The sequence below is a fragment of the Tachysurus vachellii genome, chromosome 5, assembly GCF_030014155.1.
Source record: "Tachysurus vachellii isolate PV-2020 chromosome 5, HZAU_Pvac_v1, whole genome shotgun sequence".
In the NCBI taxonomy this organism is placed as follows: domain Eukaryota; kingdom Metazoa; phylum Chordata; class Actinopteri; order Siluriformes; family Bagridae; genus Tachysurus; species Tachysurus vachellii.
Window position 1 is genome coordinate 24,256,467 of NC_083464.1, and position 23,534 is coordinate 24,280,000.

At 44.8% G+C, this 23,534-nt stretch overlaps 1 protein-coding gene across 4 annotated transcripts in view; it reads right to left on the reverse strand.

Annotated features, from left to right (window-relative positions):
* Positions 1 to 23,534, reverse strand: part of si:ch73-22o12.1 (nectin-2) — a 76,035-nt gene that overhangs the window by 24,124 nt on the left and 28,377 nt on the right. For 3 of the 4 annotated variants that reach the window (XM_060870691.1, XM_060870693.1, XM_060870690.1), the window contains exons 4-8: positions 22,375 to 22,624; positions 21,365 to 21,661; positions 20,192 to 20,309; positions 19,785 to 19,933; positions 8,626 to 12,839 (exon numbers count right to left, since the gene is read on the reverse strand). In XM_060870691.1, the coding sequence (XP_060726674.1) occupies positions 12,292 to 12,839; positions 19,785 to 19,933; positions 20,192 to 20,309; positions 21,365 to 21,661; positions 22,375 to 22,624 (1,362 nt within the window). In that variant the 3' untranslated portion in view covers positions 8,626 to 12,291. Of the gene's footprint in view, positions 1 to 8,625; positions 12,840 to 19,784; positions 19,934 to 20,191; positions 20,310 to 21,364; positions 21,662 to 22,374; positions 22,625 to 23,534 lie in introns of those variants that run through there. The other variant, XM_060870694.1, reaches the window with a different exon arrangement.

The following is a 23,534-nucleotide window of genomic DNA, read 5'->3' on the forward strand; positions in this document are numbered from 1 at the left end:
CATCTAGTGCATGCTAATATTATGAACAGCAGCTACGCTAATTCCTCTCCGCTGCTTCTCTTTTTCTACCCATCCCGAGGCATCCACAGATTGTACCAGCTTCAGTTGTGTTCCGTGTCATGAAGATTTTGGACCTTCACAGAGATGAAGCCAACCCTCTTAGGATCCTGAGACATCTAGAGATGTACCAGCACCAGTTGGATTTCGCTTCATGAAGTATACAGACATTACAAGAGGAGATGCCAACTACATGTGGTCTTTGAGGACAACAACCTCCTTATCAATGCACAATTTTCGCACTGTATATTTATAATCACACTGGAGGCAGTGTCACCCAAATGAGGATAAGGTTCCCTTTTGAGTCTGGTTCCTCTCAAGGTTTCTTCCTTTTCCATCCATCTAAGGGAGTTTCTCCTCACCACAGTCACCTCAGTTACCTCAGGCTGGTTCATTGATGATAAATACAAACACATTTAAATATAAGCCTAATATTAATTTTTGTATTATATAAAATAAAATATTGTATAAAATAAAATTTCTTGTATCATATACTTCTTATGTTCTGTAAAGCTGCTTTGAGACAATGTCCATTGTTAAAAGTGCTATACAAATAAATTTGAATTGATCTGAATTTGTAGTAGCTCGTACTGCTATGCAGCGGTTTTTAAGTGCATGAACTTGGATCGTGTGCTTGGTGTAGCCTTCCACAAGCTTCTGACAATATGCTGCTGGAATTTTAGCTCATTCCTCCTGGCAGAACTGGTGTAACTCAGTCAGACTTGTGAGCCTCCATGCTGAGAAACACTTTCTCAGTTCAGACTACAAATTGGGTTTCAGATCAAGGCTTTATGATATAAAGGCTTTCCTATATTGTCGCTCTGTTGCCTTTAAGATAGGCCTTTAAGCCTGTTAAAACTTTAGCAGTATACTAAAAATAAAAAATTGTCCTGATTTGAGTTATTTTTAAATATATTCCACAATATGCCAGATTATACACAGAGCCACGGTATGTATAGAGAATTCTTTGGATGGTTAACAGCTTCTACTAGAAATCTGGGTTCACCCAGTGGGACGCTTTTTTCCCCACACGTGCGCAAATTAATCAGGCAGATTAAGTGAAGCAGACAAACACGTGCGCTAATCATCACTGCATGTAAAACATTCATACAAACTCTAACAAACCCATTAACATGCTGCTTTGAGTGTGCAGTGCAAATGCAGCTCAGAGCTTCAGCACTGTACTGGAGGTGTGTAATCAGATCCAAAGATAGAATGTGTGTGTGTGTGTGTGTGTGTGGATGAGTAATATACACAGATTTACGATGGTTCCGGATGCAGTGTGCAACAGGAGAAATGCTCAAAAAAAAGGTGATTTACAAAGAAAACTGTGCAAGTGACATTGCGACTGAGGAAGCAGTGTGTGAATGGGCTTTTTGAATGTGTTTGTGTCACACTGTATGTGAAATAAAAGTTTAGCTCAAAAAAAAATAGATCTGTACATTCGGTTGATGAAGTTATTAAATTTATCGGTCATTTTGAGATACCGAGGTGTATTGACTCATGTTCTCACTATTAACACAAATGAGTCAGAGCCAGAGCAGATGAATAGATGATGGAGTGACAGTGAGAATGTGTGCTTAAGTGGTTATAAGCAATAGGACTGACTGTTGTTGCTGAGAGAGATGAAGGAGGAACCATGTGGCTAGGGACAAAGGACAGAAAGAGAGAGAGAGAGAGAGAGAGAGAGAGAAAGAGAGAGAGAGAGACAGAGAGAGAGACAGAGAGAGAGAGAAAGAGAGAGAGAGAAAGAGAGAGAGCGAGAATGAAGGAAATTGAAGCATCATCACTCTGCCCTCTAGCTTTCCCAGCTGTTGTTCTTTCCCTCTTCTACCCCATTTTTTGTTCCACCCTCCACCACTTCAGCTCTCTCCCCTCCACCCTTCTCCGATCTCGCTCCCTTGCTCTCTTTCTCCGTCCTCGTCTCCTCCACATTCTTTCTGTGACTCAGTGAAACAGGTCAAGTGTTACAGAATTTCCCCTGCAGCGCGACCTGGCAAATATAAGACCGGCTCTCTCTTATATAAACACACACACAAAGAGTGAGAGAGTTAGAAAGAGAGAGAGAGAAAATGGGAGACTCGGGATGAGTGCATGACCGCTCACTCTGGCAAATGACATTAAATACTGTTTCAGTTGCATTCCACAGAAACAAGAAAAAACGCTCCCTGAACCATGTAATGATATCTCTGAACTTGTCATGGAAAATGTGTGCTTTTTCTGTGTTTGTGTGTGTTTGCGTGAATGCATTATTGATGCAAACATGGAGTGCTGCAGAGTTAATATAACTGCCTGCTGTGGTAAGCCTGTTGATGACTGAAAGCTACAGAGAGGCAAATCAATGCGGCTGATGTTTTAGCAATATTCTGCAACTGTGAGTTGGCGAGTTGTTTTTGCGCCGCGGTGTGAAGGAGGCAGAGAACGCGCGCAAATGCGAGGCGAGAGCCAGGCGTCTGTGCTTGATCTTTCTGCTCCCTGGTCTGTGTTCGAGTTAGCCGAGCAAAAAATAACAAGCACCATAAAAGGCGGAACGCTAGAGAGAAAGACAGGAAGAAGACGAGAGCAGAAGAATGATGCGTGCGCTCTGCTGGGCTGTCAGACAGATTATTTCATTCTTTCCCCACACTCGTTCATCCACATCCTTTCATCACTCCTGTAGCTATAGCAGCAGAAGGAAGAGCGAGGGAGGGAGGAAAGGGTGGACGAGGAGTGTAGGAGTGGTGGAAGAGGAGTGAAGAAAAGGGCATGCTAGGAGAAAAGAGATTCTTCATGTCTTCTGCCAAATAAACCATTTATTGCATGTGGGAGCGTCAGGGCTGAGGTGTGACATCATCGCAATAAATCAAGCCATGGTAGGTTTTTTTGGGGAAGAACATTGATGAAACGAATACACAACACTTAAATCATATTATCTGATTATTACTACACAATATTGAGTAACTCCACTGAAAGTAACAGGTAAGGTACTGTACATACCCTCGCTGACCACTTTAATAGGAACACACGCATGCACTTATCTAAATCAGCCAATCACGTGGCAGCAACACAACGCATATAATTATCTACAAACGTCATGATGAAGAAAACATCTGCTCTTTGTGACATTACCCATGATATGGATGTTGGTACCAGAAAACCTGGTTTGAGCTTTTCAGAAACTCCTGGGATTTTTTTCATATTTGTGATACAACCAGTATTTAGCTTGTTTTTTTTTTTTTTTTTTGTGAAAACTGTTCTGATAAACTCACACAACACGTTTCAGCCCAAATCTCTACCCAAATGTACAGCAGCTCCTCTAAATATCCCTTGATTTTGCGATATATAACAAGCGATAATTTAACAAATTTGCAAGAGGTTTTTTTGCAAAAAAAAAAAAAAAAGTCTTTCATATTGGAAATGTAAGTCTCAGATTCATTCACGTGCCAAAACTATACCCTACACTCTACATAGCATGGAGTACACCATGAAGTATAAGTACTCGAGTGTGTCCTCTCAAGCTGAACCTTGTAACATTCACAGTGTATTCAAAGATTGTAACATTTAGATTATTTCAGTGGCTGAAAACCTGTAATATCATAATCGGTTTAAAATTATTTTATATTTTCAGCGTCGACGGACTCGAAATATGTTCTAATTGTGTTAAAGCAAGACAGTAGAAATTGTGTGACAGCACTGTTATGGTATTTCACTAAGCAAGCAGGCAGTATTAGTGTACATAAGGGAGCCAGTGATTTGGAGGTGGTGTTTATTTCTCTGAGAAGACGCTCATCTGCTCCCTTTCATCTCGTGGTCTGTTTTTGCAGGTGGGCTCACACATGGAGCAGGAACTGGGTTCAGTCAATGCCAATACTTGAGGAGCTTTTTCTAATGCAGCTGTGGATGTAGGGGGAGGGAGAGAGAACGAGAGAACGAGAGAGAGAGAGAGAGAGAGAGAGAGAGAGAGAGAGGCAGGAAGAAGCAGAAAGAAACAGAGAGAGAGAGAGACAGACAGAGGGGTCAGATACGATACTTCAGATTCTTCTGCATGCTGTCGTGGCAGAAGGCCAATCACGTATCAGCGCTGGGGCAATTTCCTACATTGCATCAGACATCCTGGCTGCTTTTTCTCTCTAGCAGCACACAGTTCAGAACGAGGGATCAGGAAAATGAAAAGAGAAAACGAAATGTTTCCCTCCTGTGTTCCTAGCTACAATACGGTTCAGACGGATCTCCATTCAAAAGAACTGACATTATTTAATTACAAGGAGAAGTGTGTAGGCAGTGGAGTAATACTTGGAAGAAGTTGAAACTGATCTTATAAAGTCATGTATTCCATTCAAGAAAAAGAAGAAAGATGCAGTGATGATAAAGCTCAGCACCATTGGAGCTGTAACAGAGAGACTGTTTCATGTCAAATCAGTACAGACTTCTTTTATTAAGTTTCTAGTATTACTGCCTTTCGGTGCATATCAGAACAAAGGCATTAAAACAAATCTGATGATGATTGACCGTCAGGGCCATACTACAGAAAATTAATCCCAGCGGTCTGATTTGAGAATTTATATCGTTAGTAATAAACCGTACCTTTTTTTAAATCGTGCTTCACGGTTGCTATGGCTACCTGCCGGTTAAAACGTATACCTTCGTGCCTTAATAAGCCACTTATGTCCTAAAATGCCAGAGGGTCAGAGGTGATTAGATTCCACAGTAAAATACAATTGATCAGGCATCATTACTGATTCTTCAGCGCTTAAAGTTGTGATGAGTACAAATCCCCACCGGGACCAGGCGTCTATTCCTCTGTTATCTGTAGATAACGTCTTAACCCCGGCATCGCTACAGGAGACAGCAGAGCTCTGACCAATCTCTCAAGCTGACAAGCCTGGGATAAACCAGTCCCCTGCTGTGTGAGCATGTCCACCCTACTGGTAGCACAGAGGATGAGGAGAGTGTGTGACATGGCTGGAGGGCCGAAATGCGTCGGCGCACCAGAGTTTATCAGCTGTACTCTGCGTGATTCTCTTTTTTTGTAAAGCACGCAAGCGGAAGGGAGAAAATGGGAATGTGGACTAGACAGCACTGTCTGTGCATTTTGTCTAGTGATTGATCTATAAACACACACAATTGTCCTCATACATATTGAGTCACAAAGCACACGGTTGCTGAATATTCTTTCCAGTGATGATTCAACTCTCACTATGATTGACCGTCTTTTTGCAGAAACAATGCATTTTGTCCCAAAAATCCACAGGGTATAAAATAAATGTGTGCATTGCGGCAGACAAATGGCCTGAGGAAATAAGTGTGCTGGTGGGCATGTGTGTGTATGTGTTTTAGCCATCCACAAATCATTACTCTGTCCTTTTGCTCATTCTGTTTGTCCTCCCACTCAAACAACTCTGTAAATACACAGCTCTGTAAATGCTCAACTGCACCGAGCCCCGTTTTATCCACTGGTGCACTGCTGTCGTCCTGGAACTGATAGACTAATAAACGCATCAATAATACATTCAGCAGAGAGGAGAGATAGAGAGAGAGAGATAGATATATAGAGAGAGAGGAAGGCATCTGGTCCTCACGCCAGGTTGCAATCCAAAGCAATTAGAGTGGGCAGATGGCTAAATGACCACGGAAAAAAAAATCCAAAAACGACAGCGACATGTAAACGCCAAGACTCTGACCCCTATCCACTCCAAAAAGCGAGCGAGTGAGTGAGTGAGTGAGTGAGAGAGAGAGAGAGAGACAGAGAGAGGGAGGGGGGGTTTGAAAGGACAGAATGTAGGACAGAGCTACTTCTGGAAGAAGAAAAGTCTGCTGTTGTATTAACCATTGTAACAGGGTCACCTGCTAAGGTATTCATCCGACTGAAGAAAAAGCAATCAGCTGAATACCTCTGGGTGACCAAAAAAAAAGAAATAAATAAATAAAACATTGCCATTCCAGGTTTCAGAGCTGAAATTTTGAATGAGACTGCTTCTCTAATTTAAACAAAGCAGGCTTTGATAGAAGAGTTCAGTCCCACAGGGATTTAGCCTGTTTCTCTTTAACTGATAACCTCACGCCCACATACACCAAAGGCAAAACCAACAAATCCACATTCCTCTGTGCAATGGGCTGAGAGTGCACACCATTTTCTATTATTTATATATATACACAGGATTTTAAGCTGCTTTCTAATCCAATGAACAACTAATGATCATTAGCTTGATGTCTGACCACAAATGACAAGATCCTAAAATCAATAGCTCGACCGAAAGATCTTTAGAGCCGCACTAAACAGTGGCTTATAGGAAGTCTACACACTCCGGGTTAAAATTGCAGGTTATCACGGTGGAAGATTAAATTTAGCTTCAGCTAGCATACAGGTGCTGGGCTGAAATAGATTACTATTAGATAGATTGCTACGATTCCTATCTTGACAAGAGCCTCAGTCCCGGGCTAAAGAAAAGCAGAAGCATCCTCGTGGCTTGATGCCGCCACCACCGTGCTTTGTTTTTTTGGGTGTCCTGTTATTGCGACAAAGATAGTTCTACCTTGGTCTCATCAGACACGTTATGTAACACATTTTTAGACACGGGTTAGGAGGTTTCTTTTTTTTTTCCCCCCCTCCTGTCTCTTCCTACCCCGAACACAAGCATGTGAAGAATGAGAGATTTTGTTTTCACATGCATAGATGGAGCAGTACTTGCCAGATATTCCGGCAGCTTGTTTTAATATTGCTGAAGGTCTCTTAGCAGCCTCAAAGATAAGTTTCATTCATTGTAGAGAAACGTTGTTCCTGTTCTTGGTAATGTCACCGTCATGCCCCATTTTTCACCAGCTGTTATATAAGCACATGTTATGGAGATTTCTTTCTACCCCTCTCCTAATAAACTGATCTTGTACATGCCTTGTAAGCTCTTTGCAGACTCTGGCTTCAGCAGTCAGATGAAATCAAGATGATGTCAAGTAAATCATACAGAAACAGCTGATCTTTATTTGGGCTTAATAAGCTTCACTCCGTTCATAGCCGACGTACGATCATTTCTTTTTGAACTTTCTTCTGCTTTGCTGTTCACTTGAATTCATCACATTAAAGGTAGAAGAAGATTTGACATGCAACATCTTGGTTTAATTTATTTTTTTTTTTTACAATTATAAGACGGATGTGTATATAATAATTAATAAATTTTCGCTGTCAGGATTCAAAACCTGAACCATTTTAGGAAGCTAAGAGTTCATAACTGTACAGTTCACAGTTGCCTTGTGAACAGGTTCGGTAGTTTATAAAGAGCCGGTGTTTATTTTCTCCTGTGCAACAAGCAGAAAAACACTACCCTAACGATCGACTGACCTAGACCGCAGTCTTCTCAGTGCTGTAAATATAGCTTACAAGAAACTTTTTAATTAGCGTGCATCGATCAGACGAGCAGAATAAAGCGCAGCCTTCATATAACTCTCACGCTAGCAAAAACATGTCACCTCACATCAAAATTAGTGCCGCTAGGCAGACTCGGTTAAGGTGCTATACGTGTGAAAACACCACAGCTCAAAACCAAAAGCTGACTGAAGACTTGATGCAAAGTCTAACAATTCCTTACAAACAGATTTTCTATACTCATCTGTACCTGTAGAAATATACTTTACTCGCTAGGCATCATTTATGACGATTATGCTAGCTAATCATTTTTGGTTGCTAGGTTGCTAGGCAACCAACACACGAGCCTAGGCAACAGATTAGAGTTTGTTTGTTCAGTTGAATTCTAATGAATTTACTCACATGACTGTACACTCACATCAAACCACATCAATCAGCTGCTGCTCTGTAAAGAAATCAGACAGTTATGCCTTCCTTCATACCTGAGCACGGTGTTTGTATCCTTGTGACGGTGTTTTGTTTGTTTCTATATATAATATTGTTCAATGAGGGACTAGGGTTGTCGGTCACAGCGGCTTCGTGGTTAGAAAAATTTCTCACACCATAAGGGCTGGGGTTCAATTTTCATCTTTTCCCTGAGGGCATAAAGCTGTGTGTAACTCCGTGTGAACCCGAATTAATGTATTCAACGATAAAGACTTCAAAGCACTTTTTTGTACGTCGCTCTGGATAACGGTGTCTGCCAAATGCTATAAATGTAAATGAAAATGAAGCCTGCATGTACTAAGGCTCCCTCTGGGTACACTGGTTTTCTCCCCCAGTTCAGCTGTAGTGTGATTGGTTTGTTACCCCATCCAGGGTCACCCTGCTCCGTGCACCGTATCCCTTGGAATAGACACCAGGTTCTCTGTGTAGCATGAGCAGTTCAGTAAACAGATAAGGGATTAGATGAATGTTAGGATAATGTGCAAGACATGAACAGAAACCATATAAAGAAAGCTTTTTAAAAGTCTAATAAAACACAGTTTGTGACATGGGTGTAATCATTCTGATGATGTCTGAACAACGTTAAGATAGTATTGCAACATCAGCCTCTTAACTCCAGGAAGACAAACTGCAGACTCCAAACCTAAGTCAATTAGGGAAGGAAATAGTGGAAATCTCTCTTTTTTTTTTTTTTAGCCAGAATTGAGTTTTTTTTTTTTTCCAAATAACTCATAGGAGGCTTCAGATTGTTTTAAACCTTGTATTTGGGTTATCTGTGACAGGTGATATACAAATAATGCCAAAACACACACACACACACACTCTCGCACTTGCAGTTCAAGGAGCTTAGAGGACAGAAGTGCACAACACACTTGACACGTCATTAGCAGTTTGTTTTTTTTTTTTTTTTTTTTAAAATACTTTAATTACAAACCAAATAATTAAAAAAAAAAAAAAAAACACAAAAACATTACAAAGACTGGCAAACCCTAAAAAAATGGAAAAGAAATCCTAAAACATGACATTGTTTAGTGAAGTTGGTAAAGTGTCAGAATGTTCGGCAAACAGGGCACAGTAAAATCATTAGCATCGTAGCACAAAAATTCAAAATGCAACAATAAAGCACTGCGTGAGCACCAACAAGATGGTTTAAAACAAATTAAAAGCTGTTAAAAACAAGTCAGTCCGAACTGAAGAAGAGAAATCCTTCATGATTCCCGTATGCATGTGGATAGACACACACGCACGCACGCACACACACACACACACACAAAATGTGACATCAATTACTCAATCTTATTTTTCTTCATCATCACATGTTCATATTTATAATATTTATACTATTTACAGAGAGACAGGTTTGGTCAGGTGACATTTAAGGCTTTCGAATTCTAATCACACAGGTTTTGAAAAGAAGTGGACGACGACGACGACGGCGTAAAGGACGAAGGGATCAAGAGCTGGGGGAAATGAAACTGATGAGCTAAGAGCCTTGAATTGCATCGCAGTCTCCTAGCTCTGAGGTTACACACCTCTTCTTTAATATTCTCTGAGTGTGCCGTCCTTAGCTGCTTCGCTTCTTGAAGAAGCTGAGCGCCGCAAGGTCGATGTGTTCTCCGCTAATTAGCAGCGGACACGCTAAAGCCAGCGGCACCACAGCACCGATTCCCTTTGGCCTTGTGATGAGCGAAGTGAACCTGATCCTGCTTGTGGACACGAGAAAACTACTTTACCCAGCATGCCTTTCACTGGCTCAGTGATGGACGCTCGTACAGATTCAAGGGCAGCAGGGATGGTGATAATTTACAGGACTGTGTGTGATGCCTGGTTTAAATTACCACACTGTCCATACGTTTGTGCGAGTGTGTGTGTCCGTGTGTGTCCAAGACCCTGGAGGAAATTACTACTCTCAAGTCAGACACAGTTTAATATTTTGACTCACGCACACTTACATGCGCACGCACACACACGCACACACACAGAATCAGGTGGACAGCTGGCTTTCTATAATGTGTGTGTCTGAACGAGACTGCATCACTTACTAAAATAGGTCTCTATAGGCGTGTGAGACTTCACCGCTCACTAAAAATAGGTGTCTACAGTACACTCTGTGTGTGTGTGTGTGTGTGTGTGTGTGTGTGTGTGTGTGAAAACACCATCTATTGATATATCTCTAGAACAGATTAACCTTTTTTTTTTTTTTTTAAATTTGGTGTTGCGATGACATTTGTGTCATGCATTTCCGAGTCTCTGCAGCCCGAGATACCTAATGAGCAGTGTTTCGTCTATTCTCCTATGTACAATAGATGTTTTGGACTTCAACACGTTATCATCATCATTTAAGAAAAATAAATTGTGTACATATGTTGCGGACACCTTACACAAAATATATATATATATATATATATGTATGTATATATTTATATGCGTGTATATATATATATACACACACACACAAACACAAAGAGTCAATCTCAACGATTAATGTCATCACACACACACCCCACCCCCACCCCCCTTCTGCACCCCCATGAATAGCGGCTGCCTTCGGAGCAAGTGACAAAAACAGTGATAAATGAAAAGTAGGGATCAGAAAGAAAAAGGGATCAGGGAAAAGACGACTGTGAGAGCAGAGAGAGATATATTTAACTGTGCGGCCATGGCAACCGATTAGGACGTGAGCTTTTATAAATATGGAGTTGATTAATTAGCTTTGTACAATTAGAGATTAGAGCTCAATGCATCAGCGCTGATGATTTTCTCCGTTAATTACATCGTCTGCATGCGCGGAGACGGAAGGTCGAGGCTTCGTGTGCGTGGGGTTTATTACGCGTCGGGTCACTGGCTGGTAAAGAAGCAGCTCAGGGTGATTGAATGAGTGCGTACGCGTCGGATGGCTTTTTCCCGGTGCAAGTTGGTCCGTGGGATTCACGGGGGTCAATTAGCCACTTCTAAATAAAACACACACTTGTGATTAACGGTGAGCGCCGGAGCGGCGCGGTGAGGCGATATAAAAGGGAGAGATTTCACTACAGGTGAATGACTTGAGATTAAATAAAAAGAGTGATTTAGGCAGGGATCAGGAAGAGGAAACGTGCTCTTACAGACACGACCAGTTAAACATTTGGTGTGTGATTCGTGTGTGTAGAAAAGTGTAGTGAATGCTGGATGTCTGGCTACGTGATCTAAAAGATAAACAAGTAAAAGTCTGATTAATTCACTGCAATTAGGAAGATATGCAATGTGATTTGTCTCAATTAGGGATGTGCGGATATAAACGACTCAATCTCTAGATTTCACACACAATACTGTTTTGCACAACAGCAGGACCTCTGTGATCAGGAGGAAGCATGTGCTCCTTGTTATGTCTCTATGTAAAGAGTTTTCGTAACTTTCCTCATATACGGGATCATGTTAAAGCATGCATCCTTCTGGGGGAGAAAAACTGGATGAAAATACTATACAATCTGGTTAGAAAACTGCGATAAAGGGTTTAAAAGGGTGATAAATTTATTATGACGCTTTGATCAATCTAATAAGGGCACAAAAGACTTTGCGCGCTCGCTTGATAGTAAGCGGCGTGTTTAAACCGCGTATCAAAAACCCTTGTGATGTTTTAAAACAGCCATTTGCTGACTAGAGCCTTAATTGTTGCTTTCCTTCATCTAATGCGTCTAAGTGCGCTTGGCAAAGTGAAGACTTTGATGTGTGTCCAATCGTTTGGGAAGAGCTGCTTATAACAAAACACTTGAGCAGGAGAGTCCAGCCTCAGATCATCTAGCAGACAGGAGAGAGAGGGCCAGAGACACCAAGAAGCGAGAAAAAAGGAGGAGAGAGAATAGCAAGATCACACCAAGAGACTTCTCAAACTTGCTCTACAGGCCCAAGGAAGAGGTAAAAAAAAGAAAAAAGAAAAAATAAATAATTTTAACCAAATCCTGATAGACAGAGAGAGAGAGAGAGAGAGAGAGAGAGAGAGAGAGAGGGCGCGTGTGTGTGTTTGAGAGAGAGAGAGAGAGAGAGAGAGAGAGAGAGAGAGAGAGAGAGTGTGTGTGTTTGAGAGAGAGTGTCTGTGTGTTTTGGATAACAATGTGTGCACATTTAAAGTCATTGCCTCCATGACAACCGTTGCTGTAAATAGGAAGTATAAATGTCATGTTTTTGCCATGTGTCCACTCTGCACATCCTGCATCTGCCCTGTATTTGTTTTTATCCAACCATCCATTCATCCATCCATCCATAGTTCATGTCTGTCTCTCTGGTGTGTTTTTTCGATAATAAGATTTGGAAAATTAAATGAATAATCTTAAAACTGAAAGGAAAAAAAATCCTTTGGGAGCAGGCCCACTCTAGTTCTCGTTCCACTCGTCTTGTTGTTTCTCTCGCTCTCCATCTCCCCCTTTCTTCCGCTCTCACACGTAGACAGCGGTCCGGGAGATGATTGAGCCATCTCTCTGTGACTCCATGTCGTCGTCGAGGTAGGCCGAGGTGGGGTCCTCATCGTGTGGGCGGAGCTGCAGGATTGGCCCGCTACCGCTGAATTGGTCGTAGCGCTCGTCCTCTTCCTCCAGCTCGTCGAACTTCCTGCGCTCGGCCTCGTCCAGCTCGCTGCTCAGCAGGATGTCCTGTGCTGTCGGGGTATTCTCCACTAAGGCCACGCCCCCCTGGTGCAGCCCCATGTTTCCGGCTTTCTCCGAGAGCCCCACGTCTCCCTTGTAGATGGGTGCGTTATTGTTGCCGTGGTTGCCGGTGCCGTTCTTGCTGCCTGACGAGCCGAAGAGACGTGCCACTGAGTCATAGGGGGCGGAGTTTCCCTTGCTGTTGCCTCGGTAACCCTGTTGTTGCCTGCGGCTGCGGCTTATCAAGACTGCAATGAGGGCGCCGACCAATAGAAGGGCCAGTAAGCTGCCGATGACTGCGCCTGCTACCACACCTGCACTGGAGGGAGGCATGGGTGCTTCTAAAGGAGGAGGGAAAGAAGAAGAGAGCAGAGCAGAGTGGAGTTGAGTTGGGGGAAAAAAAGAGATGAGAAAAGGAAGAAAGAGTGAGAGATTTGATGAGGGTTTGGGGAGACAGTGATTTCCAGATGCTTAATTTCAGTTTATCACACTGCAGAGCCATGTGACCATATGGGTTAATGTGTGCGTGTGTGTGTTTGTGTGTGTGTGTGTGTGTGTTTCTCCTCAGAGGGATTGTTCTCTGTAAGGCCAGTTTATTACATTCACATTCTAAAAGCACCGAACAGAGCAGAGAGAAGAACATCACAGCCATGCAGCACCATAACACACCAAAGGACAGAGACGGATGGAAAAATGGGTTTGATGGAAAATTGGATGGATAGATGGATGGATGAAGGGCAGGGGAAAGGAGGAGCTGACTGACAATGTGAGATAGAACACAGACAAGTCAGCTTTGCAGACACAAATATAGAACGGCACAGTTTTTCCCTCACTTCTGTATACCACAGGAGCGCGTGTGTGTGCGTGCATGTGTGTGTGTGTGTGTGTGTGTGTGTGTGTGAGAGAGAGAGACTGAGAGAGCATGAGGAGGAAGGTGTGTGAGGGTGTGGTCATGCTCTGACACTTTAACTTTAAAAAAAATAAATAATAATAAGCACTCTTAAAGGCTTGGAGAAATTCACCTACAGAGCTGAGACAGCATACCAGTGTGTGTACGAAAGAAATGTGTGAGAGATCAATGTGTGTGTATGTGCACACGCGTGAGAAATCTGTGTGTGTGTGTGTGTGTGTGTGTGTGTGTGTGTGTGTGCGCGCGAGAAATCTGTGTGTGTGAGAGAGCGAGAGATTAGTGTGGGTGAGAGTGTGAGTCTGTAGAAGCCCTGTCACTTGACAGGAATGTCTAAGCAAGACGTGTAAATCCACCCCCCTTATTCTGTTCTTCCTTCCCCCCCCCACTCTCTCTCTCTCTGCTCTCCCTCTCCCTCTCTCCCTGCCCATCTGTATCTCTGCTCTCCTTGCTGTCGTCCCTGCAGAATAACACTGTCCTAAAAGCTAGGCTAAAACGGGAGTTTTGCTTTGCACTGTCCCTCGGTACAAACACTCAGACACAAGAACACCCTGTCTCTCACATCCCATCACCTCTCTCTCTCTCTCTCTCTCTCTCTCACGCTCTCTCTCTCTCTCACCGTTACCTCTCACCTCGAATCAACAGACACACGCACACACACACACACAATCACAAACACACACCTGTTATCAGCACAAAGCTTCAAAACTGGCAGCATGTAGGTGATTATTTCTCCCCGACTTCGTTGCTTTTTTTTTATTCAACTTTTTATCCTTTGTCCCTCGTACTGTACCTCACAACCTCCGACACGCTTTCCAGCCAGACCAAACGGTTACAGCGGCTCGGCTCTTTTGGTTTAGAGAGTGCACGCGTATCGGTGAGGGAGGTTGGAGTTTGTTCACACTGAAAAGATCTTTAATACACTTTTTGCAGTCTGTATATCGATTAAAGCGGAAATGCAATCCCTATACAGCCTGAGGCCTTTTGGCAGCGATAAAAAAAAAAAAGGATTTTCTTCAATTGGCCGCTGGTTCAGAGTTAAAGATTGTAGTCGGATGGTTTTTGATAGCTGTTGGCAGAAAGAGTGACACTAACTGCTTACGGCTAATTGGTTATGCATAATGCAGCACATACAAACACCACAAAATGTACATATGGCTTGCTGGTGTTTGGTCTGTCAATAGCAGCCCTGTGTATAATCACTTCATTTAACTGAACCATGAAACATGCTGAAACATTCGTTCGTTAATCGTCTGTAGCTGCTTTACAGAGGAGGACGCGGTCGATTGCGCCATCACACACACATTCACACCTAGGGCCAAAAGAGGAAACCAGAAAACACACAGAGAACATGTGAAACTCCACACAGACATTAAGCCAAGCTCGGGATCACAGGAACAAAGCAGGGGCCTTGGGAGCTGGGAGGCAGGAAACACCACCTACTGAACCCCAGTGCCAGCATACAGGACATCCAACAGGACACAAGGATCTCGATGCCCGTTGTTACGTCTCGACGTACAAATGTTCGGCACAAATTCACTAAGTGTGTGCTGTTTATTAGATCAGCATGGAGCTGATCAAGGGATTGACGGCACCAGCCAGCCTGCTATTTTTACTGAATCAAGAGAAAAAAGCTTTTGTTTTTTTCAGCAGTGTGAAGCTGATATTATGGAGGTTCCCTTTGTGCTCCATGCAAAAATAAAGTCTGTTTAACTGCCCAAGTAAAGCATATTTTTGAAGGCTTCACGTGATGAATTTATGCCCGGTGTTTTTATACAGCATGATGATGCAGCTGCAGTTATGTTGGTCACTAACGCTGTGTTCATTCCCAAAATCACTGCATCTCTGCGCCCATCTCTCTCTCTCTCTCTCTCTCTCTTTCTCTCTCTGCAGCCGTCTCTCTCCCTGTCCATCTCTGTACCTGTCTCTCTCCCTCTCTGTGCCCGTCTCTCTCTCTGTGCCAGTCTCTCTTCCTGTCTATCTCTGCACCCGTCTCTCTCCCTCTCTGTGCACGTCTCTCTCTCTCTCTCGCTCTCTGTACGCCCGTCTCTCTCTCTCTGTGCGCCCGTCTCTCTCTCTCTCTCGCTCTCTCGCTCTCTGTGTGTGCCCGTCTCTCTGCCTCTCTCTCTCTGTGTGCCCGTCTCTCTCTCTCTCTGTGTGCCAGTCTCTCTCTCTCTCTGTGTGCCAGTCTCTCTCTCTCTCTCTGTGCCAGTCTCTCTCTCTCTCTCTGTGCCAGTCTCTCTCTCTCTCTCTGTGCCAGTCTCTCTCTCTCTCTGTGCCAGTCTCTCTCTCTCTCTCTCTCTCTCTCTCTCTCTCTCTCTCTGCCAGTCCCTCTCTCTCTCTCTCTCTCTCTCTCTCTCTCTCTCTCTCTCTCTCTCTCTGTGTGCCAGTCTCTCTCTCTCTCTCTCTGTGCCAGTCTCTCTCTCTCTCTCTCTCTCTCTCTCTCTGTGCCAGTCTCTCTCTCTCTCTCTCTCTCTCTCTCTCTCTCTCTCTCTCTCTCTCTCTGTGCCAGTCTCTCTCTCTCTCTCTCTCTGTGCCAGTCTCTCTCTCTCTCTCTCTCTCTCTCTCTCTCTCTCTCTGTGCCAGTCTCTCTCTCTCTCTCTGTGCCAGTCTCTCTCTCTCTCTCTCTCTCTCTCTCTCTCTCTCTCTCTCTCTCTCTCTCTCTCTCTGTGTGTGCCAGTCTCTCTCTCTCTGTGTGTGCCAGTCTCTCTCTCTCTCTCTGTGCCAGTCTCTCTCTCTCTCTCTCTCTCTCTCTCTCTGTGCCAGTCTCTCTCTCTCTCTCTGTGCCAGTCTCTCTCTCTCTCTCTCTCTCTCTCTCTCTCTGCCAGTCTCTCTCTCTCTGTGCCAGTCTCTCTCTCTCTCTCTCTCTCTCTCTCTCTCTCTGTGCCAGTCTCTCTCTCTCTCTCTCTGTGCCAGTCTCTCTCTCTCTCTCTCTCTCTCTCTCTCTGTGCCAGTCTCTCTCTCTCTCTCTCTCTGTGCCAGTCTCTCTCTCTCTCTCTCTGTGCCAGTCTCTCTCTCTCTCTCTGCCTGCGGCTGTCTCTCTGCCTCTCTCTCTATGCGCCCAGCTCTCTCTCTCTCTCTGCCTCTTTTCTGTGTCATGCTTTAGGGAATCTTGACGCTGCTTGTCTCTGAATTGGGGGGTTTTATCATTTCTCGTTCGAGTCTGTTTTCCTCTGCGTTGTGCTGTGGGGAGCCGGTCTGGCAGAGCAATGAACAAATGAGGACATGAACGAGGGAGCGAAGCAGAACGAAGGATGAGTTCATAGCCGGCAGTGTTTGAGCACAGGGAGACTTGTAATGATTCAGAGTGTGAGGTTTCTTTAGTAATTAGACCACTAAACGGTCAGAGGGACCCAAAAAAAAAAAAAAAAGAAAAAGATAGAATGAGAATGTGTGGTGAAATGTGCTGGAATAATACGTGGCTACTGTTAAAGGTACCCGAGTTTTAACCTGAATAAGGATAACCTTTTATCCTTCCCCCCCCCAACCCCCCCAGTTGAGGGGGGTGACTGATGGAGTCTTCACTGGGGGAGGGCTGCACATGAGGCTTTGCAGCTTCTACTCTCGTATGCGCTCGCACACATATCAAGCAGCAACTGCATGACAAGTTAAATCTGCTCAGGCTGACCCGAGTCACCATGGAGACAGTTGCCAGGGGTGAAAAGGAAAAAGAGGGGCTACCGAGGAGGTACTGACCATTTCACGCCTGTCGACACTGTTGCACTCACCTACTGTCAACACACCTGACACGCTGAACCCCCCCACCCCCCCCACCCCCCAACAGCACAGCACTACATCTACCTCCCTGTCACTGGTAAACAGCTGCTCGTGTAGTCATCAGCCAAGACACTTTCCTTCCTTCTTCCCTTTCTGTGCGTGTGTGTGTGCGCATGTGTGTGCGCATGTGTGTGTGTGCGCGTGCGTGCGTGTTCTGAAAGCAAGCCACCCTTTCATTTTCAGCCTACATGTTTCAACAAGAGCTGGAATTCATTCCAATTACTGAATAAATACGCGGCTCTCTGCAGCGCTCAAACAAACAGGAGGCGTTTTACACGCAGAAAAGTGGGGCAGAGCATCGCTCTATGCAACATGAACAAAAATCAGTTTATTGTGATAACGCAGGTTTAAGAGGGTCTCTGCTTGGAACGTCTTCCTCACACACACACACACACACACACACACACACACACGTGCACATAGACACGCACGCACATACATACACACGCATATACGCACGCAGGCACAGAGCGAGAGAGAGATGTTTATTTAGATTCTGGGGTAACTGCCATGCACCAGTTTGTTAAAGTAAACCTTCTGATGCCTAGTTTTGCCTGTAAGACTCCAGTCACTGTTTTGTTTCGTTTCGGTCAGGAGTGACGGTAAACTGAATCGTCTTCAGACTGACAGGAACATGTCTGGGATCAGTCTCGAGTAATTCAAGCTTTTTTATGAGCTAGAAATGACTGAGCAGGAAGGATGAAAACTGCAGGACTTCAGGCGCCCGGCGCTGTGTAGGTGTGTCGTACATCGCAAACCTCTGCACTATTCTGTTCTGTGTAGTAGAAATAATCCGACTAGTGAGATCATGCTGAGAATTTCAACAATTAGTAGAAATAGTGCACTCCAACACTAGACAGTAGACATAGTGCATAGTGCAGTAGACATAGAGAGGGGTGAGGAGGAGGTGGGGGGAGAGGAAAGGAGAAGAGGAAGGATGAAGAGGAAGACAGATGAAGAAGCGAGAATAGGTGAGAACATGATAAAAGACTGAGGGGGGGAATGAGGAGGATGAGGACAGGGGGGGGAAAAAGGAGGAGAGAAGTGGAGAGAGGAATGAGGAAGAGGAGAATGAGGAAGAGGAGGTGAGGGTTAACGAAGTGAAGCAGCAGCAGTGAAAGTTCAGAATTTAAGAGTGCCACCATTTCCTAAGGAGGTTTAAATGCCATCACCATTTATCAACTTTCTCTACTCCTATTGTCTTGCCTCTGCTCTCGGTTACATCTCCTCTCTCTCGCTCTCTCATTATTCTTTTACCAATCCCGTTCTCGCACTCGTGCTCGTCGTCGCTCCAGATCGCTCCGGTTCCATTAGACTGGCAGTTTGTGAGGGAGACACTTTGTCAGAGGGACGTTAGGGGTTTGGTGTACTGACGTTCTTTCGCTGTCTCCCTTTGCCTTTATGCTACACAACACCATTTAAGAAAAGAAGGCAGAGATGTCAGATGGGGGAAGAAAGAGGGGAGAGTACAAGAGGAGAGAACGGGAGGAAGAAAAAACAAAAATGTGGAGAGGCTGCAGATAGAAGCCTTTTAGAAGACATGTTGCTGGAGTGAGGCACATTTTCTGTCATTAACTCGACCATTACTCCTTGGTCAGCATGAGAGGACTGATGTTCCACCAGCAGTAAAGTGCACTTCTATATTTTATACCATCACACTGCTGGGTGGAAGAGGAGTGGAGCTGAAAGAGGAAAAAAAACGTACACGGCTGATGACAGGGACTGAGCGCGGAACTCCATCGCAGCCCAGCGCCATACGGAACAGCTCATACATTATACAGAGCTCTCGGCTTCAAACACCTCGATGTGTTTCAATCTCTTCTCTCTCTCACACACACACACACACACACGTGCGTGCGGCCTCTAAGTTTTCTTGAGGTGAGGTTTTTTGCTCCCACGCATTTTGATCTGATCTTGAGCTGAATCAATTAAAATAAAATAAAATAAAATAAAAAGCGTGAAATAATTGTCATCCGGTTTTCTCAATACTTCCAGAGTTTTCCGGTAAGAAGTGCTGCATCCTCATGAGTAGATTACTACTCTTAGAACGTCTCAGAATAAAGCTGGTCTGGAGAAAATATTTATGCTGGATAATGCGGTACATTTTATATAACAGAAGCTTGATTTCATTTAATAGAAGAAAAAAAAAAAAAAAAAAACTATGGAAGTCTTCCAAGAGCGCAACAATCTTACAGTCGGTGCAATAAAGCCACAGATTTGTGAAGAAAGAAATGACACACATGGGATATAAAGAGACAGAGAGACAAATGCACACACCTACTGTGTACATGCAGCATGACAGAAACGACATGAAACGTGACAGACACAACAAACTGCCTTACAAACTCCGATACCCACAATCCCCTAGGAGAGGACGCCCAGGACACTGAGTGAGGTTTTGCTGCTGTTCAGCACTTTATGTCACTTCTACAGATGCACTACACATGAGTGGGTGTGTGAGTGAGCCAGAAAAACCTGGAAGCTTAGTGTGTATACTGTGTGTGTGTGTGTGTGTGTGTGTGTGTGTATCCATAGATAACCAATGCTCTGAACAGTCAGTGTGTGGCTTATTCCTAACGTACATATAAGCGTGTGAACTCACCCCTGACGAACACAGCGACCTGATCCTTGCCGGTCCCGAGGCTGTTTGTCACCTCGCAGATAAACGTGTTGTTTATGGACTCGTCCACCTTCAGTACGGTCAGTTTATTCTGGGACACCTCCACTGTGTCCGGCATGAAGCCTGAGCTCCTGTCAAGAGAACGGAACGTTAAAATAACATCAGAGCAACGCTGGTACAACATTCCAGTTCTGCAACATGGCATTCCTGTAACAGCCATGACAGTGATCATTCTGGGTACTTTCCAAGTGCGGGTGACTGTTAAGCGAGCTCACTGAACACTCACAGAAATGTCATATACAGTATTGATGTGAAAGAAACGGAGCCTCGTATGTTCGGCTTGATGTCAACGTCGTCGTGCAATTCTTGCTTTCTATTTCTTTACTCACATTTTCCAGTTCACAGTGGTGGGAACTGGGTTTCCACGAAACTGGCAGGTCAACACCACATTTGTCCGCCCTATGTACCAGTTATCATCATATCCTGCAATCGTGACCTGAGGAGGATCTGTGGAGGGAGAGAGAGGGAGATTGAGGAGAGAGAGAGAGATCGAGGAGAGAGGGAGGGATCGAGGAGAGAGGGAGGGATCGAGAGAGAGAGAGAGAGAGATCGAGGAGAGAGGGAGGGATCGAGAGAGATCGAGAGAGAGAGAGTTAGCGGAGAGAGAGAGAGAGAGAGTTAGCGGAGAGAGAGTTAGAGGAGAGAGAGAGAGAGAGTTAGAGGAGAGATCGAGAGATCGAGAGAGAGAGAGAGAGAGTTAGAGGAGAGATCGAGAGATCGAGGAGAGATCGAGAGATCGAGGAGAGATCGAGAGATCGAGGAGAGAGAGAGAGAGTTAGAGGAGAGAGAGAGAGAGTTAGAGGAGAGAGAGAGAGAGAGTTAGAGGAGAGAGAGAGAGAGAGAGTTAGAGGAGAGAGAGAGAGAGAGAGAGAGTTAGGAGAGAGAGAGAGTTAGAGGAGAGAGAGAGAGAGTTAGAGGAGAGAGAGAGGGAGAGAGAGAGAGTGAGAGATCAAGAGAGATCAAGAGATATTGAGAGATCAAGGAGAGAGAGAGAGAGAGAGATTGAGAGATCGAGGAGAGAGAGAGAGATCAAGGAGAGAGAGGGAGATCGAGGAGAGAGAGAGAGAGGGAGAGAGAGATCAAGGAGAGGGAGAGGGAGATCGAGGAGAGAGAGAGAGAGAGAGAGAGAGAGAGAGAGAGAGAGAGAGAGAGAGAGAGAGAGAGAGGGAGAGAGAGATCGAGGAGAGGGAGAGGGAGATCGAGGAGAGGGAGAGAGAGAGAGACTGTGTTTACCTGATGCCATTACAACACTGCACAGAGGTTTGTGTTTGAACATTAACTAAAATTACACCACAACTCAGAAACCCTCGCAAAAAAATTCCCTTGTATTGACATGCTACTGTTCACGGCTCACTCAAGCATACTAGAATGTCTACATTTAAAAAAAATAAATAAATAAAAATTAAATAAATAAAAAAAAGGGCCAGGCAGCAGTCTGGAAATAATTAGTCTCTTGAGACTCATCCTGTTGTGCAAAAGAAAGAAACAGGGCATGGACGTACATTGGATCACCAGCTTCATGGGGAAGGTCTCGCTGTTGGGTAACGTGCGATGCGTCACCTTGCAGCTGATCTCCTTTCCGTCATCGGCCGGCGTGGGCTTGAGAACGTACTCGCTGCGCACGGTCACGGTGTTGTCCGAGTTGTCCGCAGTGACGGGAGCTGAGCTGTTGCCGTTCACAGAAGTCAACCAGGTGATGGTGGCTGGTGGCCGGCCGTTGGCTGACTCGCAGCGCGCTACGGACACGGGAGTGTCGCCCACAGGCACGGTGATGATGGAAGCCAAGTTGACAGGCTTGGCTGGAGGGGAGGGGTAGATAAGCAAAGAAAAAGGAGTTTTGACCTTTATTTTCCACAGAGCACTTTGACAGAGGAAAGAAAGAGATGAGGAGAGGAGGAGGAAAAGAGGAGGAAGGAAAGGAAGTAAACAGTGAGGACTGGCTTGCCTCTCGCACAATGCTCACATTGTACGCACGTTCCTCTTGGGAGAAAGACATCAAAGGGAAAAGAGAGGAGGAAAGCGACGGAGATGGAGAAAGACAGGAGAGAGGCAGCCTCTCAGCATGACAAGCAGGCAGATCAATAGCGCAAAGACAGGGAGAGAGCCTGGTCAAGGTTACTGCCATGCTTCACACATTAACAGCCGACCAACTGATCTGACATTATCATGTATAGAATCCCAGTAAAAGCCTATAGGGTGTGTGTGCGTGTGTGTGTGTGTGCGTGTGTGTGTGTGTGTGTGTGTGCGTGTGTGCGTGCGTGTTTGTATGTATGGGGCTGGGTGAGGTGGGGGTGGGGGTGGGGGTTAGGGTTTGGGAATAGTGATAGCTCAGTGCTTAAGGCATTGGACTACTGATCAGAAGGTTGAGAGTTTCAATCCCAGGAACCCCAAACTGCCAACACAGGGCCCTTGAGCAAGGCCCTTAACCCTCACATGCTCAGCTGTATAAAATGAGATGACTGAAAGTCAGATGAATGAATTTAATAGCAAACGCGTCTTCCTGTTTGCTCACCTAGTATAACAAGGGAGGTTATGCCCTTTTCGTTTCCGGTGGGATAAGCGGCATACTCGCAGATGTACTTCCCTTCATCGGTCAGAGCGATGTCTTCGATCTGAATAGTTGGATTATCCAGAGTGGTGGGAGTGGTGATAAAACTAACACGCCCCTCCACTGGAGAGACTGGATAATTGACCCCATAAGTGGGATGAAATACAGCAATGTTGGTGCGGGTGCCATCGCTCTTCTCTAAAATCCAAGACACCTACAGGACAAAAGGAGAAGATGGCGAAATGTGAAAAGAAGCAGATGGCTGATATACAGGAAGTTACACACACTCACGCAGAAACACACTCGTGCAGAGGCCAGAGTCCACACACAGACACCTGTGTGCAGATACGTACACTCCTGTGCAGACTCTCTTTCACAGACACACACACACTCTTTTGCACAGACAGACAGACAGACAGACACTCTTTTGCACAGACAGACAGACACTCTTTTGCACAGACAGACAGACAGACAGACAGACTCTTTTGCACAGACAGACAGACAGACAGACAGACAGACAGACAGACTCTTTTGCACAGACAGACAGACAGACAGACAGACTCTTTTGCACAGACAGACAGACAGACTCTTTTGCACAGACAGACAGACAGACTCTTTTGCACAGACAGACAGACAGACTCTTTTGCACAGACAGACAGACAGACAGACAGACAGACTCTTTTGCACAGACAGACAGACAGACAGACAGACAGACTCTTTTGCACAGACAGACAGACAGACAGACAGACAGACTCTTTTGCACAGACACAGACAGACAGACAGACAGACAGACAGACTCTTTTGCACAGACACAGACAGACAGACAGACTCTTTTGCACAGACAGACAGACAGACTCTTTTGCACAGACAGACAGACAGACTCTTTTGCACAGACAGACAGACAGACAGACTCTTTTGCACAGACAGACAGACAGACAGACTCTTTTGCACAGACAGACAGACAGACTCTTTTGCACAGACAGACAGACGCGCACACACTCTTGCACAGACAGACAGACAGACACTCTTTTGCACAGACAGACAGACAGACAGACACTCTTTTGCACAGACAGACAGACACTCTTTTGCACAGACAGACAGACAGACAGACAGACACAGAGACA